Source organism: Primulina tabacum, chromosome 17 (assembly GCF_025594145.1).
Source record: "Primulina tabacum isolate GXHZ01 chromosome 17, ASM2559414v2, whole genome shotgun sequence".
Classification (NCBI taxonomy): Eukaryota; Viridiplantae; Streptophyta; class Magnoliopsida; order Lamiales; family Gesneriaceae; genus Primulina; species Primulina tabacum.
In genome coordinates, this window is record NC_134566.1 from 28,786,314 (window position 1) to 28,808,178 (window position 21,865).

Below are 21,865 nucleotides of genomic sequence, written 5' to 3' on the forward strand. Positions count from 1 at the left end.
TAGAGATACATGAGATGAGATAAGAAGAGAGATGATGAGATATTGAGATGTGAGAGAAAGAGAAATAAATAGTTTATACATGAGTTAGAAGTTTTATAAATTCATCCAAATATTTGAGATCGATCAAAGACAATTTTTAATAATTTATAATTATACTTTAGATTTTAATGTTTGTATATTATTAAATTATATGAAGAAGTTAAAAGTCTATTGAAAATTTGTGTGTCACAAGAACCGGTCCAGTTGCTATAAAAATACTTTTGTTTAATAAAAGGAGTTATTTGAGATGGGCTTAGACCTTACTTATCCGGCCCAGTAAACTAGCTACTACATAAGACGCCTAAATTCATAGTCTGGGGAGACGACGCGCCGCCTAGAGATGAGCGGAGGCATCCGTAAAGGTCCACCGAAGCACCAGAACAGCTTCGCCTGGAAGCCCAACTCCGGCCGAACGATTAATCCCACCGTATATATCCGTTTTCATACTAAATTCACACTCTTTTTAACGTAAACATGTATGTATTTGTATTGAATTTGTGTTGCTGTTAATGTAATTGTTTTATGGATTGCTGATTCCAGGAAGTCGGGGGCAGTTTCAGGCCGTATTCAGAAGTGACAGGGGTTTGCTCACGCTGTAAAGAACAGATTGAATGGAAGAGAAAATACGGAAAATATAAGCCTCTCATGGAACCCTCGAAATGGTACGTTTCGCATTTGAAATTATGTTTTATTGTGCAATTATTTTATCTGTAGCGGTTCTTCTGCTTAGTATTATCTTCTGGTTGTTGATTTTATTTAAGTGAATTATTTTTAGTCAGAAGTGTTCCAAGAGGAATGTTCGACAAGCTTACCACAATCTATGCAATGGTTAGTTTTTTTTTCTTTTTGAAAAAATGATTTAATCAAGCGTTAAGGCAATTATTCTACAAAATATAACGTGCATAATGTGTGGAAGTTTTGATCTTTTTAACTCGAGAGGGTTTGTTCTGATTGTCTGAGGGGGAAATTGTGTGTAGGCTGTGCTAAGGAGCAACATGTATGTGCCAAGTGCTCGCGTCCTGTTGGCCACATAATTGGGAGGTGTAATTTTTCCCTTATTTTCCAATTTTTTATCCAGATCAATATCTCGATGAAATGAATTTCCTCGAGAAAGGAAGAAGATTATATGAATTGATTGTTAAGGTGGTGGAGGTGGCATATTTAAGATATTTTTTGGGTACTCTTGCAGAGATATTTCTGAAGTTGAAGCTGAACAGAAGACACTGGAGGAGGTTTGCTTTTCCTGATTATAAGAATTTCCTATTTTGTTTGTTTTCTTGCTTATCTTAGATTTTTGTGAATTTATAAATTGATTGTTGATTGTAATGTTAGAGCCTTATTAGAAATGTTGATTGCTTATAGGCCATCAATAATGCTCGGGAGAGGGAAAGGAGAACTTTGATTCGAACTGTAAGTATATCCTTCAAGTTTCATCCCAATAGAAGATCTAGTCTCCTATTAATTTTATTTTTATCAATATTTGTTGTTTTCCTTGTGGGTGCTTGGTGGTGCGTGATATAGAAATAGAAGCACACTTTTGAAACAATTTTCCACATTCTGTGAATATGTTGAGATTATTACTGTCATGAATATTTTCTTTTCACTCATGATTTGGCAACTTTATGTGAGAGTTTGATATTGGTTTTGGCAAAACATATTGCGAATGACTGATATCGACCTGTCATTAGTGCATGATTTATAAAATCTAAGAGAAACCATATCTATATCTACATCTTAAATATATATCCATGGCCCATGCACACTGCTAGTGGTATCATGTGATTGTTGGGAATCGATGTAAGAAAGAAATGTGTGTTGTATCACATCCATAATGCATGCGCTCTGAAAAGCTTGTAAAATGTAATTTATGATGAAAGTTCTGATGATACTCAAGTGGTGATAGCAAGACTGGAAGGAATTCATGTTGCTACTGAAAAGCAAGAGAAACATTTATGATGAAAGTTCTGATGATACTCAAGTGGTGAGAGCAAGACTGGAAGGGATTCATGTTGCTACTGAAAAGGAAGAGAAAAGGAAGAGCACAAAATGGGAACTTTGATATTGTTATTTATTCTAGTAGTGAACTTTATTCCTATGGGATTTTATGTGATTAGATTGAATTTCTTCAATTATATATTTGTTCATTTTGTTCTGTAGCTTATGATCATTCGATGTCTGTGCAACAGATGAACAAAGGGAAATCTCAAAGTGCGACTCAGCCTACGCTAACACCAACCAAAGACAACAGTAAGGCTGGTGAATTATTCACTGCCTCATCGCTAGATGAATATGCCGAATTTAGCAGAGATGATGTGGACAACTATAGCGACAACGAAGAGCCCCACATAGTCAGCTAGAACATATTTCAACAAATTTACAAGGCAAGTGTTCACTGGTTGTAAGGATATACAGACTACAGAGATAACTTATATAAATTATGCACGCTGGCTGCATTAATCGGAGGACTTTTCTTCCCCGACTAACTTCATGGGTTCGCAGCTGACTGTTAATTTGTTACCCCTTTCCTCTGAAATTGCGTCCTTTATATTGGGCTCCCCGTCGCTCTTCATGTACGAGTGGGTTTTCAATACTAGGATCAATCACTTTCTATGATCTTCTCAGATATCTATATTTCTTCTCAAGTCATAATCCAACCCACCAAATTATCGACATGCTATCAATATATATTGGCTCGAAGTCAATAAACAAGATGAAAAGGTGAGGAGATTCTTGAACTTTACAACGCATGCATACCCTTTTCCATCTCTAGGGCTATCTCACCGATCAGGAATTCAGATTATTGCTTAAAAATTTTGATTACAAAGATTCGTTATTCCTTTTAGAAATAATTACAAAATACTTACTTCTAATTTAAGTGGTGTCGAATATATTGTATGCATGTATTTTTGCTTAAAAATAGAAGACAGTTTTCTTAAACCTTAAGACTTGTCTATTACATTAAACAAAAGCAGTGGAAGCTAAATACGGTATAAATATTTCATACAATGGTCGACCAATGACCGTTGCCGATTTAAGGGGAAAAAATATAAATTTTGAAAAACGTTTAAAATTGGAAATTTTGGGGATGGGAGAAGAGGAATAAAAAAATAGATATGCAATAGTCGAGACCGCCAAAAAATCGACGATACTCCATAAACAGACCCATTTCAGTTTAGAACTATCACAACAGCTGCCGTTCCGGAACGCTGCGAGCAAATACAGTTGATGAAACGGAGTAAAGCACGAAAAAGACAAATAAATACTTAAGGTAAAATAATATTACATGGAAGAATTCACGATGATAATTTAATAAAAAATTTCTGAAACATGGAAAGACATCTGGGCAAAGTTTTGGACAAAAAGATAGTTTGGAGGTGAGTTTGAATAAAATCATATGCGCTTTGGAATAAAATAGCCCAGATATGTATTGGGCCTGTAAGGCCAATTTTGAGAGATCCAAATTTTTTTCAAAACTTATCGCCGTTGCCGGGGATCGAACCCGGGTCACCCGCGTGACAGGCGGGAATACTCACCACTATACTACAACGACTTCGATGTTAATGCATGATAAATTAAATAATTATTACGTTATCTACTAGTTAAATTTCAGAGTCGAAAATATCTTTCTAGGGATAAGCCAAGCCTGTGAAGAAAGAAACCACGAAACATGTTTGAAAACATAACAGGCTCGGAAATTGCAGGCTATGTCAAGTATAATTCCTTTTGGATTTGATAGCGTCTGCTTACCTGCGGAGAACAAAGTTCTTGTTATGCTGAAATCGATTCAATATCAGGCGTACAACTTTAGAATCTTGAATTAAATTGAAGGGCTTTTTATGATTCGATCTTCAGAAGTAGAGGGACAAATAAAATGGCCATGCTCTTACTCTGCAACTGATCAATGAATTTATATAGTCGATTTGTTCAAAAGCTCCAGCGAGTTGAAGAAGAAAGTTCTAACTTTAAGCACATGTACAAGCTTGAAATCTGGAATATATATCCTACATTTAACGCTCAAAACATATACAATAATAATAAGAATGTTCACATTTACGTTGGTGTGGAGTGCAAACCAGTTCAACATGATATTTTTGGAGCGCAAAACCCCATATGTATATAATTAAGTTGCTGTTGGGTAGCTTTTGTCGCCTAATGTCCGATCGATTTGCATTTTTGGATATTAAATCTTCTATAAACTTGAACTTGTAGAAGATGATTGTTTTAACTTATAAGCGTAAAGACATGCGTAAGCTCGAAATCTGGTGGAGTGTTAGACAATAAAGACCATCCCGAGTTCGCTGAAGTTGAGGATATCTATTCTAGATTTAATATCTAAAGCATGGTCAATGAGATTTTACCTATGTGGGCATTACACTCACTTCATTTCAACGGATAATATCTTGCCACACATACAATTTCAAAAAAAAAATGGTCTTATATAGGCATGAGCAAATCTTGGCCATCCATCCTATCGTGGAGGCAATGCCCACATAGGTAGAATGAAATAAACCCTAGGCATATATATTTAAGTTGATCGAGTATTAGATAACAAAGACTATGAATCTTGAAATCGGGATTATAAATCCTAAATTCAATATCCAAAAAGCACAGTACAAGTTGGTCGAATATTAGGCAATAAAGACTACTCTAAGATCAACTTAATTAAAATATAGAGTTTTATTCTTCAAGACTCGAACTCGTGGCATGTGTGGTAGAACCAATAATACTCTTGTAGTTTATGATATAAATGAATTCTTATGCTTTGAATTACTCCCTAACTAGCAGTTCTTTGGGAATGTGCAATAGATGTGGTGACCTTAAGCTGATTTCTTGCTCCAGATGCAAAGGCTCTGGATTGATTAAAGAAGGTGGGCTGTTCTGTTTGATTCCTGTTGTTGATCAGACTCCATCAATGGATGGAAAGTCGAAATCGAGATCGTCTTGCTGCAGCAATTGTCTTGCCAAAGGGCATTTTTCTTGCTCAGAGTGCTCTTAAGATTCCACTAAACCGAGCTTGAAACTCTAAAAGTTTCCATAGTACACGTATGTTCTGTTTCTTTGTCATATGATTCTTCAAGGATTCTGCCTTGTGTCTCAATGGCGTTGGAGTCTATATGTTTGCAGTCGATTGTTTGGTTGGTATCGGGAGAGAGAGAACTTCTTGATCAACAGGGGAATTATGAATCATGGAAGGTGTAATATTTTTTTTTTTTGAGAAAATAGTCAATTTGATTCTAGTCCAATTTAACCGGATTGCTGACATGACGTCATAAACATCATCGATTTCTAATGTGACGTAAACATTTTTCAGTGCCACAGGTGTCACGTCAGTGTTCTGGAAAAATATGACTGAAATTTAACAAAATCAAAGTTACATGATTAAGATACAAACTTGACAAGCTTGATGATCAAAACAAAATACATGACAAATTGAGGATTAAATTAGCTAATTTTCATTTTTTTTTCTACATATAAAATACATATTTTAATTAAAGATAATTTAATTAATTATTTTGATTATATGTATTTTGCAAATATGAAACCCAAATTTGAAATTTTCACTGACAAATGTGATTAGTAAATTCTCTTCTCCAAGTTTGTCTTTACCGTAATCAATTAGTGTAACATTTAATTGGATTTCGTGTTGATTTAAATTTATGAGGTAAAATTTTAAAATATGTTTTGTCAAATATAAAATTTATCTTAAATATTAAAATTTTGGGCAGGTTAAAGAAATTCAATCATTGTACTTTTGAGAGTAAAAAATGTCATTATTCTTGAACTAAAAGTTGACCAAATAGAATTGCACTTTGCTTATAAATTATGATTATAAAATTCAAATTTAAATATTTAGTAATACAATTCAATTGATGGAGAAATAAATAACTTAGGAATATACTGAATGAGATTTGTTAGATAAATTTATAAATTTAAATAATTTATTATTATAAAATTTCCCCTTAAATTTATATTGAAAATGGGGGGATTTTTTTCACCTACATTCTTTAATGAAACGATAATGTAGTTCGGTAATTTTTATCAAACCAAATCATCATCTATATATTAAATTGGACCAAGAGAAATATAGCATCGTGACAATATATTTTAGCAAAACCATTACCGATTCACCATTCTCTTATGATTTATTTTCGAATGAGTAATAAAACTTAATAACAATATAAAAATAAATATAATTAAATATTTTCATTTTTTTAAAAAGATCTATTAATAAATGCAAGCTTATATAAAAAAAGTTATTTATCCATGAATTAAGAGTGTATATTTTTTAGGTATATTTTACATAGTAGAATCAACTCACCTGTTATTATGGTAAGACACTTGGATGGAATAGATTTGGTAATATCCCCAATGTACATGTTCTAATTCCTCCTCTTACCAGAACATCAAAACCTTTCACGCCCCATAATGGATTTTTATCGAACAAAATATCCTTCTACCAATATCGATTTACATGTTATTATATTATGTCAGTGAGTAATTAATCATTTATTTGTGTTGGGTTAAGCGTGCGTATTTAAGAGTATACTGAGATAAGTTACCACCTGCGAAGTTTTTGTGTGTTAAGTTATTGATGTTGTACTGCTTGATCTAGTTGGCTAAATGAGTCGTAAAAGAATGACGTCAAATCTTAACGGGTAATATTGTCTTTGTTGAGGACATAGTCAGTGGTAAAGAAATGGTAAAACTCATAATATAAGGTATATGAGCTAGTACTAGTAGATAGACACGTATTTTTTCCGTACTCATGTGCTTAACAGTCCGACCCATTAGAACTCAAGTATGAACAATTTGCGCTGCCACATGTATAATTAGGGGTGAGCATTATTCGGTTTGGTCTGGTTTTACTCTACAACAGTTCGATTTTCGGTTTTGAATATCTCTGGTCCAAAACCAAACCATTTTATTACTGTTCATTCAGGTATTTTTTAAACGCGATTCGGTTTATATGGTCGGTTATTTTGGATGTTTATCATCTAAACAGATTAAGTTGTATTAGTTTATTTTTTTTACTTTGTTGCAATGTAAAACAAATTTAGGACAAGGCAGTTGCTTCTAAAGCATTTGCTCACTTTGTTTTTAATAACGTTACAAGAACTAAAATACATGTTTTCTTACGGCATGAGGGAAAAGACCCATATCCACAAGAACTAAAATACATATTTTTTTTGCGATTTGACTAACTGTTATAATTTTTTATCTAACAATAAGTCTAAAAATTTGTTTTTAAAGCAATAATTAATAATTTATTATATGATCACGTAAATGTAATAGTAAAACGACAAAATAAAGCATATGATTATTAACCCTAAAACCGTACACTTTGTTGAAAATAATATATTTAAATGTTGAAAAATAATATTTAAAATGTGTGTATTGAATATTTGAATGTTGAATATTTGAATGTTGAAAATAAGAGTTGTAAATATTGAAAATTAGTGTGTGATGATGTAGGTAATGATGTATTTTATTTTTGGATTATTTGTAAAGAAATTCTATAAATAACATCACCATTTGTGAAGAAATTCACAATTGAGTAGAGAGAAAAATATTATAAAGTGTGTTGTTTGGTAAATTTTGAGAGTTTGAGATTTTTACTTTTTACCATAATTTTTACTTTTTCACAACACGTTATCAGCACGAAGCTCTAAAAGTCCTCCATACTTTTTCAAGCTCCAAACAGAAGAAAAAGGTAACAAAAGTAATAATATTTATTTTACTGTTATTTATTTATTGTGTATATATTTAATATATAATATGATGTTATTATTAGAAATAATAAAAATAAATTTTTCAAAAACTTGTTATAAATCTTGGGAGGATGTTAAGATTACATCCCACACTCCCGGTAAGGCATACGACAAGTATAAAAGCCTATAAGGTTTTTAAACAAAATAACTTATGACACATGATATACATAATTATTTAAACATGACTAATATTATATACACCATATTATTACCATAAAATTATACAAATACATACATTTATTTTTTTGTACACCAACGGTCATAAACGGTAACAAAACGGCTAGTTTTTGCCCTATAAATATGATCTCACAAACTCTTTCAATCACTCCAACTTTCTTCTATTCTCTAAAAATTATTCTTCATCAAATTTTTCGAAGAAAAAAGAAGATGACTTTCTCAAGATTATTTTTAATTATTTTGGTTATCATACTCACGAGTCTTATTTATCGGAGAATATCCTCCTCGTGTGTTTTCTTTATTTTTACAAATGATTGTACTTGTTGTTTATCCATTACTTTGTATTGCAATATTCATTAACTAATAAAATGCATCGTAATTTTTTTAGTACGACCATGTCAAATTTGACAAAGCTCGAATTTGTTGCGCTCGACATTACGGGAAAAAATTATTTGCCATGGACTCTCGATGTAGAAATGCATCTTGAGTCATTGGGTCTAAGCGAGACCATTAAAGAAAATGGTATATCTTCATCACAAGAAAAAGCAAAAGCTATAATATTTTTGCGTTGACATCTCGATGAAGGTTTAAAATGTGAATATCTCATCGAAAAAGATCTCATGGCTCTGTGGAAAGGATTGAAAGAAAAATTTGAACATATAAGGGAAGTTATACTTCCGACCGCCCGTGATGAATGGAATATGTTAAGATTCATGATTTTAAGAAAGTCAGTGATTATAATTCAGCGATGTATCGAATAATCTCGCAGCTAAAATTTTATGGACATGAGGTTATAGAATCGGAAATGCTTGAAAATACATTTTCCACGTTTCACGCATCAAATATAACTTTACAGCAACAATATAGAGTGTGTGGATTTGCGAGATATTCGGAACTCATCGTCTGTCTTCTTGTGGCGGAAAAGAACAACGAGCTGCTAATGAGAAATCATCAGTCCCGACCCACTGAATCAACAGCATTTCCAGAAGTAAATGATGTAAGTAAAAATGAATTTAAACCTGGAAACCAAAATCAAATTCAAAGACAAGGTTTTGGTCGAGGTCGTGGACGTGGACGTGGAATTGGTCGTGGTCGTGGTCGAGGCCGTGATTTTGAAAACAATAGAGATTGTTATTTTTATAACTCATCTCAAAAGGGCGTCACGAACCACCCACAGAAAAGGCATCATGAGAACATGAGTGATAATGAAAATCACTCGAAAAGATTTGAAAGTTCTTGTTTCAGATGCGGCACTCCAGGACATTGGTCTCGTATTTGTCGAGCCCCTGAGCACCTTTGCAAGCTCTATAAAGAATCGATAAAGGGGAAAGAAAAAGAGACTAACTTCACTGAACGCAGTGACCGTTTGAGTCATTCAACTCATTTTGATGCTGCTGATTTTATGAATGATTTCTCTGGAAATGATCAATATGTTGGTGAGATAGAAATGAACAATATTGATGCTACTGATTTTCTCAATGATTTCTCTGAGAATGAACAATATAATGGTAGAATATAAATGTACAATAATTTATTTTTTCATGTATTCATATAATAATGTTTTATTGTACAATTATGATATGTGTTATATTTACATATATATTGTCAGTAATCTTATTTCATTGCATATTTTTTTTGAAGTTCAAATATGGAAAATGTTATGAGCAAAGCTGAAGTTTACATACCCGATAGTGGTACAACGCACACTATCCTCCGAGATAAAAGATATTTCTTGGAACTAAAACCAACAAAAACAACGGTGAATACAATATCAGGTCCTATAGACTTGATTGAAGGATGTGGTAAAGCACAATTTTTGTTATCTAATGGTACAAAATTTTTGATCAATGATGCTTTATATTCACCACAATCGAAAAGAAATTTGTTGAGTTTTAATGATATATATTCCCATGGGTATGATACTCAAACAATGAATGAAGGAAATGAGAAATATATGTGTCTTATCACATATAAATCAGGAAAGAAATATGTGATTGAAAAACTACCAATGCTCCCTACTGGATTGCATTATACACATATAAGTCCCATTGAATCAAACATGGTAGTAGATAATTCTTCAATATTAACCAATTGGCATGATCGATTAGGACATCCTGGTTCAACAATGATGCGAAGAATTATAGAAAATACACATGGTCATCCACTGAAAGACCAGAAGATCTTTCAGAATAATAAGTTTCAATGTAAAGCATGTTCTCTTGGAAAAATTATTATAAGACCATCACCAGTCAAAATCCAAACTGAATCACCAATGTTTCTTGAACGTATTCAGGGTGATATTTGTGGACCAATCCATCCACCATGTGGATTATTCAGATACTTTATGGTATTAATTGATGCCTCCAGCAGATGGTCACATGTATGTTTATTGTCAACTCGAAATGTTGCATTTGCAAGATTACTTGCTCAAATAATAAAATTGAGGAATCAATTTTCCGATTATACAATCAAGAAAATTAGACTTGATAATGCTGGTGAATTTACTTCCCAGACTTTCAATGATTATTGTATGTCTATGGAAATCATTGTTGAGCATCCTGTTGCTCATGTACATACACAGAATGGATTGGCTGAATCATTGATTAAACGTCTGCAAATGATTGTTAGACCAATGATTATGTAAACAAAGCTCCCTATTTCTATATGGGGACATGCAATTTTACATGCTGCTTCATTAATTCGCATCAGACCAAGTGCATATCATAAATACTCCCAATTGCAGCTTGCATTTGGTAAAGAACCAGACATTTCTCATCTGAGAATTTTTGGATGTATGGTGTATGTGTCTATTGCACCACCGCAACGAAAGAAAATGAGACCTCAAAGAAAGGTTGAAATTTATATCGGGTATGATAGTCCATCAATCATTCGATATCTTGAACCTCAGACAGACGACGTGTTCACAACACGTTTTGCTGATTGTCATTTTAATGAGGAAATCTTCCCAATGTTAGGGGGAGAACAAAAACATACCGAAAAGGAAATTACATGGTATGTATCATCATTGTTACATATGGATCCAAGAACAAAACAATGTGAAAAAGATGTACAGCAAATTGTGCACTTGCAAAGAATAGCAAATCAAATACCAGATGAATTTGCAGACACAAAAAAGGTAACTAAATCATATATACATGCTGCAAATGCCCCTGCTCGAATTGAAATTCCGAAGAAACAAATTGAAAATACTCATGATGTCATTAAACGCCTGAAGCGTGGAAGGCCAGTCGGTTCCAAGGACAAAAATCCTCGAAAAAGAAAATTCATAGAGAAATACGATGATCACAAAATAAAGAATGATGTTCCTGAAGAAACACATGATGATCACAAAATAGAGAATGGTGTTCCTGAAAAAACACATGATGATGAAAATGTTCTGTCAGAACCACAAACTGACGAGAATAATGAAATCTCTATCAATTATACTAATACTGGAAAAATATGGAACCGAAAAGATATAGAAGAAATTGATGATATATTTTCTTATAATGTGGCAATCGACATCATAAATGATAATGAAGATCATGAACCAAAATCTTTTGGTGAATGTAAAAATCGGCAGGATTGGATAAAATGGAAAGAGGCCATCCAGGTTGAATTGGATTCGCTAAATAAACGTAATGTTTTTGGACCTATAGTCCTTACACCTGAAGGTGTAAAACCTGTTGGATACAAATGAGTTTTTATTAGAAAGCGAAATGAGAAAAATGAAATAGTAAGATATAATGCTCGACTTGTTGCACAAGGTTTTTCTCTCAAAGGCCTGGAATTGATTATGAAGAAACGTATTCTCCCGTGATGGATGCAATTACGTTTCGGTATTTGATTAGCTTGGCGGTATCTGAAAATTTAGAAATGCGTCTTATGGATGTTGTTACAGCTTACTTATATGGATCACTTGATAGTAATATATATATGAAAATCCCTGAAAGATTTAAGATGCCTGAAGCACAAAGTTCAAAACCCAGAGAATGTTATTCTGTGAAACTACAAAGATCATTATATGGGTTAAATCAATCCGGTCGAATGTGGTATAATCGACTAACTGATCACTTGATGAAAAATGGATATGTAAATAATTCAATATGCCCTTGTGTTTTCATTAAGAAAACAACATCCGGATGCGTAATTATTGCTGTATATGTTGATGATTTAAACATCATTGGAACGAATAAGGAAATTCAAGAAGTTGTGTCCTACTTGAAGGAAGAATTTGAAATGAAGGATCTTGGAAAAACCAAGTATTGTCTGGGTTTACAAATTGAACAAAAAGAATGTGGAATGTTTGTTCACTAGACAAATTATACAGAAAAGATCCTTAAACGTTTTAATATGGATAAATCAAATCCTTTAAGTACTCCAATAGTTGTTAGATCATTAAACATAGAAAAAGATTCATTCCAGTCCATGTGAAGATGATGGAGATATTCTTGGTCAAGAAGTACCATATCTAAGTGCTATCGGTGCTCTTATGTATCTTACAAATTGTACAAGGCCTGATATATCTTTTGCCGTAAATTTGTTGGCAAGATTTAGCACATATCCAACAAAGAAACACTGGAACGGAATTAAACATATATTCCGTTATCTACGAGGAACGACAGACTTGAGACTTTTATATTCAAAAGATGCTAATCCAAGTATAATTTGTTACGCTGATGCTGGATACTTATCTGATCCACACAAGACACTGTTCTCAAACTGGATATGTATTTACTCGTGGAGGCACTGCAATTTCTTGGCGTTCACAGAAACAAACACTCGTAACAACTTCATCAAACCATGCCGAGATTATTGCACTACATGAAGCACGCCGTGAATGTGTGTGGTTAAAATCAATGACCCAACATATCCAAATCTCATGCGAATTATCATTCGACGAGAAGCCTATGATACTATATGAAGATAATGCTGCATGTGTTGCTCAAATGAAAGAGGGATACATAAAAAGCGACAGAAATAAACATATTACTCCTAAGTTCTTCGCATTCACCAAAGAGCTAGAGAAGAATAAATGTATTGATGTTCGTCACATTCAATCAAGTGAAAAATCATCAGATCGCTTCACAAAGGCACTTCCTACGTCAATATTCAGAAATCACATATATAATATTGGGATGCGCAATCTACGAAATTTGTGAAGAATTGTTCGTGTCAACATGAGGGGGAGTTTACGTGACTGCACTCTTTTTCTCTTACTATGGTTTTTATCCCAATGGGTTTTTCCTAGTAAGGTTTTTAACGAGGCAGTACAAAAACACGTAATGAAGACAGTCTTCGTATCATGATCATCATCACAATGGGGAGTGTTGAAAATAATATATTTAAATGTTGAAAAATAATATTTAAAATGTGTGTATTGAATATTTGAATGTTGAATATTTGAATGTTGAAAATAAGAGTTGTAAATATTGAAAATTAGTGTATGATGATGTAGGTAATGATGTATTTTATTTTTGGATTATTTGTAAAGAAATTCTATAAATAGCCTCACCATTTGTGAAGAAATTCACAATTGAGTAGAGAGAAAAATATTATAAAGTGTGTTGTTTGATAAATTTTGAGAGTTTGAGATTTTTACTTTTTATCATAAATTTTTACTTTTCGCAACACACTTTTCAAATCTAAGACAATCAAAAAGGAAAATAATTACAGAACGGCCCCGTTTTCTATCACTCGCCGGCAGATTGGCAGAACTAGGCAATTTATCGACACGTGTAAAGTTTGTGTTAAATTTACTGTGCTGTCGTTTCAAATTCTTCCAACAACCTAATCTAATCTCCCAGCGTGTCATAATCTGACACGTGGACGGAGCCCCTAAATCCGGACCGTAAAGTCGAGTCCCGAAAATACACGGAGGTCACGAAATGAAGAGACGTTACTAACGAACTAAAATATTAATTTCTTCTTTTCTTTCGGACCCGTGAATTTCATATTTTTGTCACATTCTTCAATTTTTAACTGTAAAAATACTTTAAAATTATAAATATCGCGCGGTAATAATATATGTTTTTCATAATAGGAACGAAATATATTGCTTGGTTCAAGGGTCCTTTTTCTTACGAAATTATAGTTAGAGTATGTTTCTTGTGAGACGGTTTCACGAATTTTTATCTGTGAGACGGGTCAATTCTACCGATATTCACAATAAAAAGTAATACTATTAGCATAGAAAGTAATACTTTTTCATGGATGACCCAAATAAGAAATACGTCTCACAAAATACGATCCGTGAGACCGTCTCACACAAGTTTTTGACTTATAGTTATTGGTTTTTCATTATTTTGAAAATTTTACATTATAAATGACTAGAAATCTTGCTTTCTTTCTTACCACACATTCATGAATATTGATTCCTTTCAAAACGCAATGTATTATTTGATGTGCAAACTCGCGACCACGATTCGAACATGACACTCATTTCCTAAATGAGAGAGCTAATGTCATCAAATCAAGAGGTTTTGACATAAACGTTAGTCTGATTTACCTTTAACTCTATAATACAACAACTTATTCCGAGCTCTCTATAGAGTTCCATTTATTTTGAATATTCTTTCTTTATTGAATGGTCGAGATTAACATATAAAAGCTCGGTATATTAATCCATTAGATTGGTCTGTCCTCAATTTGAGTATTTGATTCGTATGCATATATTTAAAAAGTTTAATGCATCTAAGAGTCATTTAATAGTTGGGTTAATAACTGTTTATTAAATCTAATCGGCTGATGTATACGGGCGATGCAATCTGAGCTTAAACTTGCCGTTAAAAGTTCTAGATCCGCCGTTAGACATCGTGAAAAATTTAATTCTTAAGAAAGGATAACTAAGTAATTCAATTTAAAAATTTGTTGACTTTTTTATTAACTCGTGAGATGGTCGTCTCAGGGCTCATACTTGAAGAGCCACGCACACACGTGCGCGCGCGCGCGCACACACACACACATATATATATATATATATATATATATATATATATATATTATTTTTAAAGATGAAAGAACTTCAATTTTGTAGAGTTATATAACATCGATAGCACAAATATTTCGAAATAATGAAAAATAATTTTCATTTGAGAAGTAAATTCTATTTTTAAATAAATCTTTAATTACATGTGTTGAATAAAATAAAACGACGTGCTTTTTGGATATTTCTTTTTGGTTGGTCTAAGTGTGTGTCACAAATGACAACTCACATTCATTAGTTACAATGAATTTTTCATGAAAGTAACTTGCCATTTTTAATAAGAAAAGATTAATAATAGGTCTGACATATCTTTATTTGTGAGATGAGTTAACTATGTCTATATTCAAAATAATAAATAATATTTTCGACATAAAAAATAATAATTTTTCATGGGTGAGTTAAATATGATATTTGTCTCATAAAATCGACTTGTGAGACCATCTTACAAAGGTTTTTGTGTAAGATTATTTTTATGGACATAATTACGAAAATAAAATTAGCATTTGGTCCAAATAATGAAAATATAATCGTAACCTTTAGTTTAAATTTATATTTGAGTTACAAATTTCTAATTAACACCACAAACTTGCAGACATAGGGACCTACAATATAAGAAAAATGACAGTAATGGTGGATGAATGTGGCATGCAACATGACATCAATTATGCGTACATGCATACCTACTTAAATTCAACCAATTAAAAAATTCTCAAAATAAATTAACCAATTAATGACTATTTTTTAAAATCCAAATTAGTTCAATTGATATCAACACTCTAGGAATCTAGGTATTTAAGCCTGAAGGTTTTGGGTTCGAGTGTTGAAAGAGACGAAAGAAATCACTTTTCAAATGTGAGATATTCTACGAGTGATGGTGCATGGACACGAGTTACGTCTTATGCTGGACCAACCTACGCTCATGACTATTAGTGGTGCATGAGTATGAGTTGAAGCTCATGTTAGGTCCTACGACCTATGGTGGTTACAATTTTAATATTTTGTAATTGAACTAAATGGATGGTAGAAACATTTAAGCAAATAGTTTTCTTATCAAAACTTAATTACCTAATGGATCATTAAATCAAAATGTGCATGTCCTACCTCAAGAAAAATCATAATAAACTCGAACTTATTAGTTACATCATACAATATCGATATATGAGCTGATCATTAAATATACATAATTATTGCCAATATCAAAAAATACTAAGCAAATTTATTAAATTATAAAAAAAATACATATGTTGACAAAAAAGAGCTCAATGAATTAACTTTCAAGGCATAATCTCACGAGTCAGAGATGAATCTATGTATAATACAAAAAATAATAAGAATCACTAAAAAAAGGAAGTGTAAATAATTAATTTTTCACAAACAAATACAAATTATAATTTAAATATTAACAGATGCAAGGGATAATTATGATGAATTGATTAAAATTCAGCCCAAGGGCCAAATAATCAAATTAAAATATTATAGAATCACGGAGACCAAAAACAAAATTAATTAAAAATAAAACACCAACCACAACATACGAACAGACGAAAAAATTCACATTCATTAATAAAAAAACGACATGATAGTATAATTGACCCAATTTGAGCAACCTAACTCATATGTGTGGAGAAATTTAACAAAGAAAAAGAGTTTGTTAAAAATAAATAGGTTTTTTTTAACGCAAAAAATGAGGAACAAAAGTACAAAAAGTTGGCAACTGTTTCAAGTTTTTAACAAAAAAATTGAGAAGACATTGAAGTTTTAAATGAAAATAACTATAATAATAATAATAATAATAATAATAATAATAAAATATTGAAAAAAATAAAGGGCTGGAGCTGGCACTGCTATCAATTTTAGCCCATTTTTTAATATAAATAAATATAAATAATAAAATAAAAACTCGAACATAATAATTGAGGAAAATACATTCCAACATAATTATATTTTATATAAAATTTTCGAACGATATTTTATGTAACATTTTATATGTATGCATGCCTCATGTAAGTGGTATCTAAGATTCGACCCCGACACAAACATACATTCCACACAGACAAGTGAGATTTGAACTCAATACCTCGTCGGGATTTCATCCTTACCATTGGAGCAAGATATCCAATTTTCTCAAGTACAATTTACCTCAACAAAGAATGTGAATAACGTAAGTTAGAATATATAAACAATCTATGGTCCGCTTCAATTTATTTATCATACATTGTGTATCTATATTATTAATTGAGGGAGGTATACCTGATACTTATATGTAATAACTTTTTTCTTCAATTTGACTCTTTAAAAAAATGGTCGATTAAATTATTTATTTAATATAATAGAGTATGCTTAAATTTTTATAGAAAAATATTTTTTTAATATAAATCTCATGTCATATTTAATTTTGTAAGTATCTTAACTAAATAAAAATTTGAGAAACAAAAGATATTAAAATACGTAATATTCATATATTTTATTACACACATGTGCGACCGGTTTCTAGTACTTAAATATACAATGTGTATATTTAATGAGTATGTCTCTTATGAGATGCGTCAATCCTACCGATATTCACAATAAAAAGTAATAATTTTTCATAGATAAGATATCTGTCTCACAGAATACGTCCTATGAGACCGGCTCACTACAAATTTTTGTCATACTTGATTTGTGTCCTTTTAGCAATGTTAAATTAATTATTAGGTCACGTAATAATTTTTCTTTCAAAGAGGTCACATAATTGTTTCGAAAATATACATACAATTAGGGCATATATATTTATGGACACGACTGAAACAGATTATTAGCAGAAAGCAAGGATTCGAAACCACTTATGATCCGACACGTGTTGAGCCATTTTTAATTGGCGACGGCTGTCTGATAAGAAATTTGCTTTGTTTACCCGATGGTCAACACGGTCCACCACCACGCGCCAATACGCCGCGTTACGGAACAACCACCCTCAAATCTCCCGACACCGTGTCCCACGTGCCCCATCGCTCGAAACCTCAGCCTTCATCCCTGTGGATAAAACATAACACCAACCCTAGGTTTCCATATCTCATCTGCACGTCTAACTAAAGATCTTGGGCTGGTTCTTTCAGATATTAAATATTAAAATCAAACCCAAAAAAATAAATAAAGAAGAAATCTTTTACAGGTGTACATATATATGTATGTATATGCGCATAAATATGCCAGTTTTTTGAGTTTCCTGTGTTTAGGGTTTCAAGATTTTCACAGTTTTGGCTAACAGGGAAAGAGGAAAAAAAATCAGAATCCATACAGAAAATATAGGGATATATAGCTAGATATAGGTTGGGATTTGTTTACTTATAATAATATGGGTAGAGGGAGGGTGGAGTTGAAGAGAATAGAGAACAAAATAAATAGGCAGGTTACTTTTGCAAAGAGGAGAAATGGGCTACTCAAGAAAGCTTATGAGCTCTCTGTGCTCTGCGATGCTGAGGTTGCGCTTATCATCTTCTCTAATAGGGGAAAACTCTACGAATTCTGCAGCTCCTCCAAGTATTTTGATCCTTAAATCTATACCTTTTTTTTGTTTCGTAGAATTGTGTATTTTTTAGTTCATGATTATGGTTGTGGTTTGGTTTGGTTTCTTTACGTTTCTTGATTTTAAGATGCAAGTTTTGTTTTAGTTTGTGTTTATTACGTTATTTGATCAACATCAGCTTTGATCAGAAATTTCTTTTAGGTTTCTTGATTTTGGTAATGAGATCTTGTTCAAGAATTTGTAAGATTCTTGTTTTTGAAAATTCTTTCCGTTTTCTTTCTTAATTTGCACTTTTTTTATATAAAAATAAAAAAATTGTGACTTTGCACATTTCTTGATTTTTAGTGCTTTTATTTGATGGCAGATCATTATTCAATAATATCACACCATTCATTTACTTTTCAGTCGCATTTACTTTATAATTTTTGTGAGCATGACCTGATCTATAATCCAATGGAACCAGAGATTTTGGATTTTCTTCACTCACATCCATTTTGATAGGGAAAAAATGCTAATTATTTTATTTTATTCCAGTATCCCTTAATTCTTTGCAGATCGCACCCTGCTTTAGATGTTCATGGAGTATAAGTTCTTGTACCATATATATTATTACATTTGTTTGTTTTCTTGTTTATTATAATCACTTGTTAAAAATATATGCTCAAAATATTGAAGGGGTTGTAACAATTACTATTGGCGAGCCATCGATTTAATTTGATCTTTTGATGTATCTTATGAGATGGTCTTACAGATTTTTATCCGTCTGTGTTTGTGTTCGTGTTCGATTATAATCACTTGTTAAAAATATATGCTCAAAATATTGAAGGGGTTGTAACAATTACGGTTTATTAAATAGCAGAATCCAAATTAGATTAATTTAATTTGTGGGAAACATGGATTTTTTTTGTGTTTCAAGATATAAAACTTTGAGGGCACTTTGGAACAACTGAAAAATTGTAAGAATATTTTACATTCGTGTGGGGAAATTCGTGGCTGGTGCTGTAAGCCTAGATCCAACGACCCCAAGTGTCCTACTCGCAGCATCGAATTTCCGCTCGTGTGTGTATGTATATATGTGTGTATTATTTGGCAGTTTAAAATGGGCTAAAAAATAAAAGTATTGGTGTAACTTTTATAAGTTAATATTCTTGTATTAGAACACACACACGCACGGACGCACGCTATGCCAGATTATATTCTCTATGAAATTACAATATTTCAATCTTATTTAAATATTTCTACATTTGAACTAATCAGCATGCTCAAGACACTCGAAAGGTATCAGAAATGCAGTTATGGTTCACAAGAAGTCAATCATCCAACCAACGACATTGAGGTATATTTTGTGTGATGAATATTAATCCTACCAATTCTATACAAATAGTAAGCATTGGAAAAATTCAAAAAATGATTGTATTCAAAGTATTTTAAATTTAGAAACATTAACTCACTAATTCATTCTTGAAATTTCTCTCGTAGCAAAGCAGCTATGTGGAATATGTAAAACTAAAATCAAAATACGAGTCGCTGCAACGATGCCAAAGGTATTTAACATTCATCTCCTGTGTTTTATGGCTAGGCAGTTCTGATCTGCTAGTAGATTATAGCATGAAACAAGAGATTTTAGGCTTAAACAAGAGAGACAAAATAGTAATTACGTACCTCTGAAGTTGCATGAATTTCCTAATAAAAGTGATGCATGCAGACATCTTCTTGGAGATGATTTGGGACCCCTAAACATGAATGATCTTGAGCAGATTGAGGCTCAACTGGAGACATCATTGCATCACATCCGGTCTACAAGGGTAAAAGTTCATTTTCATGCAATATCTCTTTCTAGAAAATAAAATAAATTCAAATTCTTCACTTTGTGCAGATATCAATGTATAATATTGTAGGTTTTGGTCTCTTAAGTTTGGTTTTTTGGCTTCTAATTGTATTTCATCGAAGTGTCGACGTGATATCTAATATTGACGACATGTTCAACTTCATGCTATGTTAGCCATGAAATGAGACTAAAGACAAAGTAACCTAATTTACAGAATCATCAAGGTCAAAACCTAAATAGTTGTAACCTAATTACTCATATATACACTACATATAGTTTGTATGCAATGATTTACATATATATGTACCTGATTAAAATTACAAAATTCGATTGTTATTTATAATATTATATTTTAGGGAATTGTCTCGATCTACTTACACTTTAAATCGTATATTGCAGACACAGAATATGCTCGATCAACTTTCTGATCTTCAAGCTAAGGTGTGTATGTGTCTATATATATATATATTCTTTAATTTTCATATTTTGATAATTGCCAGGCAATTGAATTTTCTTATGTACATTCTTTAATTGCAGGAGAAGTTGATGCTCGAAGATAATAGCTCATTAGAAAGAAAGGTTAGTAGTCAACCTATAAATTAGTAATACATTTGCATTAATATAACATTTTATTTTATTTTCGCAAATTTTGGCTGTCAACGAATATGTTTTGGAACATATATTGTGGAAATTTCTTTCAGTGGTTTAATGTAAGGAAAAATATTGGGGAAAATATTTTATATTTTATTTAAGGGCAAATTGAATTCGTGATCCATGTGTAAGTTAAAAGAGTACAAAGCTTCCCATAAAAAATCAAAAGTTTTTTAAAAACCTTATATTTCTATAAATGACGAGGATACATACTACATTAATTTGTATCTAACTTTCAGATGATTTATGCCTATAATTTAAAAATATAAGGCGACTACCCGACTCGCGTTTTTTTTTTTTTTTTGTAAACTAGTAATCATAGTACATTTCATTTTGTTGTTTTGGGTGAATTCAGCTGCAAGAATTATATGCTGGACAACACTTTCAGCAATCTTGGGTGGAAGGAGAACAAAGCAATGCATATACACATCATCACAATGTTCATTTCCAAGGCTTCTTTGAACCTCTTCAATGCAATTCTAATCTGCAAATTGGGTATTTTTTTACCTACTCAAGTTGAATTTAATTAAGCAAAGCTCTTTTGAAGTACGTACATTTTTCCTTATTTGACTTATTTTTTAATAATTCCCCCTTTGAAATAGATATAATGATCACGCGAATTCGAGTCAGATGAATGCTTCGATGAATCACGTCCAAAACGACAACAGTTTGGTTCCGGGATGGATGCTTTGATCATGTGATGAATTTTCATTTGATTATTAGATATTTATGTGTATTTTTCTGGGATTGATTTTGATGTTATTGATCTTGTTTGATTGCAGAGGCAATGATAATAAATGAATTGTGTAAAACATGTTTTGTATTGTAAGTTAATATTTGTAAAATGTTTAAATGAGTTTTCTTCTCAATGAAATAGTAGCTGTGCAACGCTAGGTGAAATTCAGAGGGAC

At 32.0% G+C, this 21,865-nt stretch overlaps 2 protein-coding genes and 1 non-coding gene across 3 annotated transcripts; 2 read left to right on the plus strand and 1 right to left on the minus strand.

Moving 5' to 3' along the window:
* The first annotated feature begins 294 nt into the window (after nucleotides 1–294).
* Nucleotides 295–2,527, plus strand: LOC142531817 (uncharacterized). Its single transcript, XM_075638089.1, has 7 exons — nucleotides 295–466; nucleotides 580–701; nucleotides 815–867; nucleotides 1,017–1,080; nucleotides 1,229–1,271; nucleotides 1,402–1,449; nucleotides 2,226–2,527. The coding sequence occupies exons 1-7, from the start codon at nucleotides 380–382 to the stop codon at nucleotides 2,394–2,396; spliced, it is 588 nt and encodes a 195-aa protein (XP_075494204.1). The 5' UTR covers nucleotides 295–379; the 3' UTR covers nucleotides 2,397–2,527.
* A 990-nt stretch (nucleotides 2,528–3,517) lies between these two features.
* TRNAD-GUC (transfer RNA aspartic acid (anticodon GUC)) lies at nucleotides 3,518–3,589 on the minus strand. The gene has a single exon. It is a non-coding gene; the product is annotated as a tRNA-Asp (tRNA).
* A 14,418-nt stretch (nucleotides 3,590–18,007) lies between these two features.
* Nucleotides 18,008–21,810, plus strand: LOC142532006 (agamous-like MADS-box protein MADS2). The gene is made up of 8 exons (XM_075638303.1): nucleotides 18,008–18,489; nucleotides 19,733–19,811; nucleotides 19,955–20,019; nucleotides 20,181–20,280; nucleotides 20,703–20,744; nucleotides 20,841–20,882; nucleotides 21,310–21,449; nucleotides 21,557–21,810. The coding sequence occupies exons 1-8, from the start codon at nucleotides 18,305–18,307 to the stop codon at nucleotides 21,645–21,647; spliced, it is 744 nt and encodes a 247-aa protein (XP_075494418.1). The 5' UTR covers nucleotides 18,008–18,304; the 3' UTR covers nucleotides 21,648–21,810.
* The last annotated feature ends 55 nt before the right edge of the window (nucleotides 21,811–21,865 follow it).

Excerpts from the sequence above, each read along its gene's own strand:
- LOC142531817 (XM_075638089.1), top strand. The coding sequence starts at position 380 with ATGAGCGGAGGCATCCGTAAAGGTCCACCGAAGCACCAGAACAGCTTC. Across the intron at positions 868-1,016 it reads TTACCACAATCTATGCAATG|GCTGTGCTAAGGAGCAACAT; the intron begins GTTAGTTTTTTT and ends AATTGTGTGTAG. Across the intron at positions 1,081-1,228 it reads GTTGGCCACATAATTGGGAG|AGATATTTCTGAAGTTGAAG; the intron begins GTGTAATTTTTC and ends GTACTCTTGCAG.
- LOC142532006 (XM_075638303.1), top strand. The coding sequence starts at position 18,305 with ATGGGTAGAGGGAGGGTGGAGTTGAAGAGAATAGAGAACAAAATAAAT. Across the intron at positions 20,020-20,180 it reads TCGCTGCAACGATGCCAAAG|ACATCTTCTTGGAGATGATT; the intron begins GTATTTAACATT and ends TGATGCATGCAG. Across the intron at positions 21,450-21,556 it reads AATTCTAATCTGCAAATTGG|ATATAATGATCACGCGAATT; the intron begins GTATTTTTTTAC and ends CCTTTGAAATAG.